Source organism: Meriones unguiculatus, chromosome 17 (assembly GCF_030254825.1).
Source record: "Meriones unguiculatus strain TT.TT164.6M chromosome 17, Bangor_MerUng_6.1, whole genome shotgun sequence".
Classification (NCBI taxonomy): Eukaryota; Metazoa; Chordata; class Mammalia; order Rodentia; family Muridae; genus Meriones; species Meriones unguiculatus.
The window spans coordinates 98,566,881-98,575,232 of record NC_083364.1 but is presented as its reverse complement, the minus strand read 5'-3'; the positions used below and the strand labels follow the sequence as shown (position 1 = coordinate 98,575,232).

Genomic DNA, 8,352 nt, shown 5'->3' with positions numbered 1-8,352 from the left:
GCTGTCTGCATAGTGCCAAGAAAGGGGTTGCATGTTGGGACTCACACACGTATCAGCTATTTTAATCAGTTTTTATGCACCACTCAGAGATCAAAATTAGAATCGCTCATGTTTGTATCCTAGTATGTATTCAAGATAATTAAAAATCAGCCAGTGAAGTCACAGAGCTCTTCCCAGGAGCCGCGAGGACTCTGAGGCAGCATTTCCCTCTAGGCAGATGGACTAGACTTTTCAGAGTCGATACGGACTCCGAATCCTGCTGCACATTGCTAATGCCTCGCGGTCACCTCTGCCTGGCTGGCACCCCTCTGGAGTGGTCAGCCCCCGGCCGCATCTCATTAACAACCTGCAAGAACAGAGCTACACACGATGGGCTGTGCGGGGACCAGTCTCTGAGCCTCTGAGCCCTGGGTCCCGCCGACTGCGTGATCCTCCGCACTCCTCCGCTGCTGCTTTAAGACTGCAGAGCGCCCAGCGGCCAGAGCAGGGGAGGGTCCCCTCTCGCCTCCGCGCGCGGCCCGCCGGGCTCAGGCAGGGAAGGGCAGCACAGGGGACTCGGCGCCCGAGGCCGCCGCAGCAGGATGAGCCTGGCCGCGCGCCTGCTGCCTGGCTGCGGAGGGTGAGGCCGGCGCCCCGGAGGCCGCCGCCTGGCCGCGCTGCGCATCGGGGGCGCCCGGCATGAGCTCGCGCCCGCGGCTGCGGCTGTGCGCCCGCGCCTGGCTGCCCGCGGCCCGCTGAGCCGAGCCGAGCGCACGGCGCACCTGGGCTGTGTCCGCGGCGCGGGGCGCGGCGCCCGGGAGCAGGTGTGCGGGGGCGCAGCGTGCGGGGAGCGCGGCCCGGCTGCTGGGCGGCCCCCGGGCAGGTGGCGGGCGGCGAGCGGAGCCGGGCCGGGCGCGGCGGAGCGCAGCGCAGCGCGGGGGGCGAGGCCGGCGCGTGGCTCGCTCGCTGGCTCGCTGGCTCGCGGGAGGCCGGGCAGCAGCAGGGGCATGTGGATACTGGCTCTCTCCTTGTTCCAGAGCTTCGCGAATGGTGAGCCTTTCGGTCTGCGCTGGTTCCTGTCTGGGAAGGGGCCCGGGGGTGGGTGCGGTGCGGGGGTCTGGATGCATGGGTGAAGTCTTCCTCCCTTTCCTTTCCTATCCGGGTCGGAATGTTAATGCATGCGTTCATTTATTTATTTAAAAAATATATTTGCATTGCTTTGGAGAGGTTAGTTAGGCGTATGGAGAGGAGGCTGGCAAGGCATGGCTCTGCCAAACGCTGGAAGCATCCTACCTAGCTAGCTAGCCAAGTGCTAGCTCAGAGAGCAACTCCAGAGCTAGACAGCTACCTCATCACAGCCAGCCAGGTTTGGGGAGAAGCAAGGGGATGATCGCCGCTTTGAATATCACAACCAGGAAAAAGGACATGGCGTTGAGGAGCGCAGGCAGGTGCAGGGGCCAATTAAGACAGTAGCCTTCAGGTTCTGCGCTCCTGAGCCGTAAAGCCTCTGCTTAATTCTGCTACAGTGCATCCTGGAAGGCTGTGGGAAAGATGCGTCTGTCTGCATCCCCCTTGTCCCCTGGACACTACATGTTCCTCGCAGCAGTGTATGTAAAAATATGCACTGCTAAGCATTACATCATCTGTAATGTTGACAAATTTTTTAAAAAAATCACCTGTATACTTGTAAAAGTGAAATCAGTGAGCGGTGTACACAGTATTTCCCACTCATGTTCAGCTCAGGGTTGCATGTTGAGATGTTCCTCCTGGCATTTAATTGCTTTTGATGGAGTCAAACCCAATTAGTAAGTGTGTTTGCACCTTAGGCTGCCTGTCACAGCGTAAATATGAACTTACATGTATGGATGGCTTTTTTTCATGTGGCAAAGAGGGAATTGTCATCATTTGGTATCGCTTGGAAGCATCCAGTTCTTCAATCCCCACCTCAAAATTTGGAACATCTGCATAAAACGTCTAACCTGCTGACAGTTAAAATTAAACCATTATACCCAGGAGAGAGAGGAGAAGGGGAGAATATATGAATATAAAGACTGAGAATGAATATACTGTTCCTTACAGTAAAACAGGAGGAGAAGCCAAGGGGAGGCTGTAAGATTTTTCTGGAAGATACCCAGGGAAGCTGTAAGCACTAGCTGCATTTTCTTTGCAGATTTAGAGCACAGCTAAGCCATGGCCAAAGGAAGGACATGATGTTTCCCAGGTTTAAAAAAAAATGAGTAAGAAAAGATGGAGCCCAATGAAGAAGGTACCCCCAAATTCACACGAAAATGGTCCTTTGCTCTTTAATGTAACTGAAAGCAAAGTGACGGGAGCTTTCACCTGGAGATTTCCTCCCGGGGGAAATTACAACAAGTTCTGACAAGACGCCCCCTTTTCCAGAGGGCACTAACCCTTCCTGCCTCCTGGGGGGATTTCACCTAGGGGCACAGCTGTGCTTCTGAGCTTTCTGAGCTGCAGTCAAGTCTCTAGAGCTGCCCTTACTGCTTGCTGCTTTAGTGGAAAAGCACAGAGAAGGCCCAGATGTTCACAGAGGTGTTCCAAAGCTTGACAGTGTGTCTCCCTTGTCAGCATGACATGGCTGGACTCCTTGCAAAGGCCTGGGCTACTGGATGAAGGGAGATTTTTACTCTGGGAAGAAATAGATGATTCAGGATGGTGAGCCAGGCTGTTCTGGTTGTCAGTCAACCAGTATCTATATTGCATTGTGATATCTATATGGTGAGCATGATACAGAAGAAATTATGATAGTCTCTGATACAGAGATGCTATAAATGTCTATGACTTTTAAATTAGCATTTCATAACTAAAAATACTATATAAAGAATTCTATGCAGTGTTCAAATTGAGTGAAATCTATCATATGGAAAATACATGCAACAATTGATCGGGTGCACGTGGGTATAGTCATGCAAGAATTATTTGCAAGCCTGTTAACATCTGTTGTGAGAATCGGGGGTGGGGGATTGTTGCAGTAAAATGCATGGCAAGCTGCTCTGACCCTATCAGCTGGAGGCCAGGGAGCCGCCTTATGTAAAAATGAGCGAGCATGATGGAAAGGGCTGACTCCAGAGGTTTGGGCTTTTGCATTGGTGTGTGTGTGTGTGTGTGTGTGTGTGTGTATGTGTATTTTTGGATTTCTCTAGGGATGATGTTGAGACATACTATGCAAAATATTATAAATATATTTTATATATTTATACATATCAAAATAAGAGCTTGGTTTAAAATGCTGCTTTTAGTAAAACTACATTTCAAAAATATGAAACTAAATACTACCTGACTATATGAATGGAGTCCTTTTTTATTTTTTGGTCAGCAACTGCAATATTTTGACCTATCTTCATTTTGAAAAATACCCAAATGTATGATAAGACCCAAATTGAATATTCCTAGGCCTCAAACACTAAAATTCCTATTATAGTCAGTTTTTTCATTTGTAAAATATTATTCAACTGGATATTTGGAGGAGGGGCTAAGAAGCAAGAATTTTGGTCTGTGTTTTAGACAGTCTGTCTTCGTTTGAACAGTAGAAAGCATGTAATGGGGGGGAGGGCGTTTGTTTTTAAAGCATTGTTGCTGGACAGACTGCAGAGAGCATTTGGGGCAAAGACCAGAAGCAAGAGAGCAGTCTCTGCATGTGTGAGCTCATCTGGGAAGGCACAGGGGGCTGTGAGCCCTCGGCATCACCTCAGGACCCTGGAAATGTGCCCAGGACAGCTGGAGGGGCATGTGTCTGCAGGTACATGTGGCTTGTGTGTGCTCTACACGACCCCCAGGCTGCATCTCTGCAAGGCGCTCTTGCTTTCAAGCCTAGCGAGCTCCTCCTCGTATGACATTCCTGACAAGGGTACGGGCAGCGGTGGGCTCCAGACAAGCAAAATGGGGACAGTAAGCAGATTTACATAGACTGTGTCATTGCTGTACCCGGCAGCTGGCTTTCCATACATGAATCCTTGACATTGACATTTCTTTGGCCATGAGATTTTGAGCACCCTGCATTGTGCTGTCGGGCTTCCTGAGCCTCCTTAGCTGTAGCAGGAGAGGGTGGAGTGGTGGTGGTGAGAAGCTTATCAAGGACATGCAGAGTGTGCGGGACCTTTGGGACTCTGCGATCTCATGACAGGGCATACAGACTGACACCTGAGATTTTATCCAACCGTAGAAGCAGGTTTTGTAAATACTGGTGCATCTTGAAGTCTTCCAAGGTGATGTTTTAAGTGTTAGTTTCCACAGAAATATATAAGCGAAAACATCTTCCTTCTCCCCCGTAGAGAAGAGTAAGATTATTTCTGTCTTCAGAGTTCATGTAAAATTCCCAGGCCTTTGCACAGAAGCTGCATGCCCCTACAAGCTGCCCTCTGTAGGCAAACAAAATGCCAGGCAGACCTTTAATAAATGCCAGCCACTCTGCCTCCTCTCCTTGACTCTCTGTCTTGCTATTTGGGTGTCACCAAGGGTTCTCTGGGAACCAGCAAATCACAGGACATGCCTTGCCCCATACACTGCGTTGCTGGGGGACATAATTTTGCCAAAAAAAAAATAATAAATTTGTCCATTTAAATTCGTGAGGCCTGAATCTCCACATAGCTGGCAAAATATGTTATCATGGATGTGTCTTGAGTAAACAAGGAAAGTGTTCAAGGCTGAGCAGGGGTCAGCTCAGTGCCATGGAAACTCAATGTAAAGGGGGAGGGGCCAGCTGAAGATTCATGAGCACCGTGGGAAATGGGTGTGTGTGAATTTTTTTGTTTGTCTTAAAATAAAGCAATGGCTTTCCCCATTTCCTGCACTTACAAAATCTTGATTGTGAATGTGGTTAAGCATAATTAAGGAGTCAATAGTAGGACATTGGAGGTGTTTTTAGAACGAACCTTTCATTCTCCTGGCTTTTCAGTGAGGCTCACCTAGGTTAGTGAGTGTCCTGGGGCTGCGCATGCAGATAACGGACATTTTCTTGGCCATGGCACTCAGGAGCACGCTGGGCCTAGGTGGTAGGCACTGTCAGCCTGGGAGACACTGAGCTGCTGCTACCTGCATGTCAATTGTGTCCCCGCCATAGGACACTAGTGGGCGGCAAACCTCGCCAGACTCCTGCAGCAAGCTCTCTACAGAGCAGGCAAACCTGCCTGTGAGGACGCTCTGCACGCTGGTCCAGGGCTTTCCTGAGAAGCCGCCTCCCCAGTGTCTTTCAAGTTCATTGCGTCCAGACTCTGTGGCTCGGGAGGTGGGGGTTTACACACAGCGATTATGTTCAGGGTTTGGCAGGTCAGAGATGGTCGGCAGCCTTTGTTTCCGTTTGTGAAGAGGGACGCAGCTTGTAGCCATGTCTCCAATCCCAGAAGATGCACAGAGGAAAGGGAGGTGTCTGGAGCCCATGGTCAACAGACAGGTGCCTCAGTGTCCTGCCGTGCACACTGGCGATGAAGTCCAGGGGTGGCGTGTGCATCTTGGAGGGGGCAGCTCCTTGCCTGATTGGCTGACCTTCCAATGTCATTCCAGGAGCTGCGGGGCCTCTGCTCTGCTGCTGGTAGCAGGGGCGATGCTGGCTCGCTGCTTGTCCGCAGCCCCTCAATCCCCCACAGCTGTGACTTCAAGGCTCTGGGGGCCTGGAGCCGCGCCCGACCCCCACGCCAGGCCAGGCGAACTGGGCAGCACCTGCTCCTCTGGACTGGCCTTAACTCTTCACGTTCCAAGGATCTGGGCGCAGATATTCTCAGCTCGCCTCTGCCTCTTCTCCAACCCCCACCCCAACTATATTCACATCCCTTAATGTTTTGAAAAGGCAGGCTAATTCAAACTTGCATTTCCTTTGCTAAATGCTGCAAGAATGGAAGATTCCGGCAGTCCTGTGGTGTATGCATGCTGTTATGAATGCTGAGGGGAGTGTCAGAGGGCCTTCTGCAGGCTGCAAGCTCTCCACCTGGGCAGCAGGGAAGAAGAGCCAACGGGAAGGGCTGATGTTGGTTCAAAGGTCAGGCAGCTTTTGTCCAGATGCTCAGAGGGTTGGCTCAGCCTCCATTATCCTTCCTAAAGCCTGTTATACTCTGATGGCTTTAGGGAAATCTATAACCTGTCAGTTTGAGGCTCACCTGAGAAGTGACCAAGTCTCAACAGATGCTACAATGCACAGTCTGAGCTGTCCATGTGCCCAAGTGTGCCCTTTGCACAAAGCAGAGCACATGGAAGCCCGGGTGGGGGAGGGGAGAGAGACAGAGACAGAGAGACAGAGAGAGGTGAAACAGCCTTCTTCCTCTTTCCAGCCTTTCCTCCTCTCTCCTGACCTCTCCTCTCTCTGGCTCTCTCTAGCTTCTTCCCCATCCTGGGTTCTTCACCTGGTTTGCTCTCTTGCCTCCAGCTTCCGCTTTAGCTGTATGAGAACAGTGGGTGAGCAGCTGGCAGCTTGCCTCTGCTTTCTGACAGGCAGCTGGCCCCTGGCAGAAGAAGCGTTTGTGCTCCACAGATGACCGTGGGGCGTGCTGTCTTACAGAAGTGACTTATGTGTGGAAGGTGGTGGGGCTCTTCTTGGTGACGCAGCCTGCTGTGTGGGCAGAAGCCTTCTTGGGGTTGCAGTGGGCCTGGCGTCTCAGCCAGCAATTTCACTGAGGCCTGTGAATCCCCCTTTTTTCTGATGAGTTTTGGCTACTGCCTGTCTATTTTGGAACAGCAACCTGGTGTTTCAGCATCCCAGCAGCCCCTGAGAATAAAGCATAAACACACGCCTTTGAGTTTTAGAGCCTTAGTGATGTCTATAACAGCACACTACCATTTCCTTAAGTCTCAAAAGGCTGCAGGTCTCTTGTCGATATCTTAGTTTGCAGCAGAGCTGATAGAAAGTTGGCACCTCACCAGAGTAACGTGAGAAGATTATATTTTACATCCATTGTTATATGTAAAGATCTAAGGTTGTAAAGTTTACAGTGTACTTTTGATTTTTGGAGATCAGAATTTATTCTATGTTGATCAACATGGGTGATTAACTCTCTTAGACTATGTAAATATATAAATATTAAACCACTCAAAGGAGAAAGCACGGATGCAGCTGAATAGGTGTATGATGAGATAAGAGCAAAGAGGTGACAGGATCCAGAGTGACAGGGATTGATGAATCTTGCCTACATCCCTATTTAAGTTATTTTTTTCTTCAGAAGACAGTGAGTAAGATTTAAGAGTGAGCAAGCAATCCTATTTATAGAAAGCCAGTTTGAAATGCAGGGGCAAAGAACCTGAAAGAAAGATATAGAAACTGCGAGGGATTGCCTCCACTCTAAATGTGGGCTTTCCCCACGTTCCTGGCCCCATTCTGAACTCTGTGGAAAAGACAAAGCTAATCACCCTTGTGGAAATACTGAGAAACAGAGCCAGACTCTACTGGGAGTTCAGTGTTAAGTCCTCCCTAGGCTTGGGAAGAGACTCAAGTGAGTCTGTGTCCTGTTCAGACTCATTTAAGTCTCTTCCCAGATAAATAAGTGAGGTTCAGGAAGGGCGTAGTCTCTGTGCTATTGCCACTAACAGTTACTCCACAATAAGCAGGGCCTCCCAGAGACTCCACAGCAGGGCACCGGGGATGGAGTCAACCTGTGCCTCCAGAGAACAGCAACTACATACAGAGAGAGAGACAGACAGACAGAGAAAGAGAGAAGGGGAGAGAGAGACAAAGACAAAGATACACACAGAGAGAGTCAGAGACAGAAAGACAGAGAAGAAAGAGAAGAGAAAAGGGGGAGAGAGACAATTACAGAGATACACACAGAGACACAGAGAGAAAGGGAGGGAGAGGGAGAGAGAGGGAGAAGGGCTTACATGGAGGATCTTATTATTGTCACAGGGTCCTCCCTTGCTAACCTGTTATTAAATTCTGGAGATTTAAATTGAGATACACACACTTCTAATTGGTAAGACCTGATGGGGCAGGAGACAGAGCTACAGACTGTGTGATTGACATAAATGTTATTGGACAAGGGGAAAGGAACACACCTTTTAGATACAAGAGTCTTTTATTTTATGTTCCATGTGTCATGACAGTCATTTTCCCTTCTGTGCCTGGCTTATTTCACTTAGCAGACTGTCTTACAAGTCTCTTAAGTATATCCAAGTTAAAATGTATTTTAAAAAAATAAAACATGGAGCTGGGGAAATGGCTGCAAGTATAACCCTCACCTTGCAAGCATGAGGACCAGAGTTCACCCCCAATCCACGAAAATGCAAAGTTCAGGAATATATACTTTAATTCTGGTGCTGGGGAGTCAGAGACAGAAGGATTGCTAAGGCTTGCTAGCCACATATCACATATCACATATCACATAGTCTAGGCTAAGTGGTAAGCTCCATGTTCAGAGGAGGTGGGTGCATCCC

General features: G+C 49.4%; 1 protein-coding gene across 3 annotated transcripts in view; it reads left to right on the top strand.

The window, feature by feature from the left end:
- Nucleotides 1–207: 207 nt before the first annotated feature.
- The window catches only part of Dscam (DS cell adhesion molecule), a 547,677-nt gene continuing 539,532 nt past the window's right edge, over nucleotides 208–8,352 (top strand). Inside the window, exon 1 of one of the 3 annotated variants that reach the window (XM_060370834.1) lies at nucleotides 208–1,029. In XM_060370834.1, coding sequence (XP_060226817.1) covers nucleotides 987–1,029 — 43 coding nt within the window. In that variant the 5' untranslated portion in view covers nucleotides 208–986. The remainder of the gene's footprint in view (nucleotides 1,030–8,352) is intronic. The other 2 variants (XM_060370835.1, XM_060370836.1) reach the window with 2 other exon arrangements.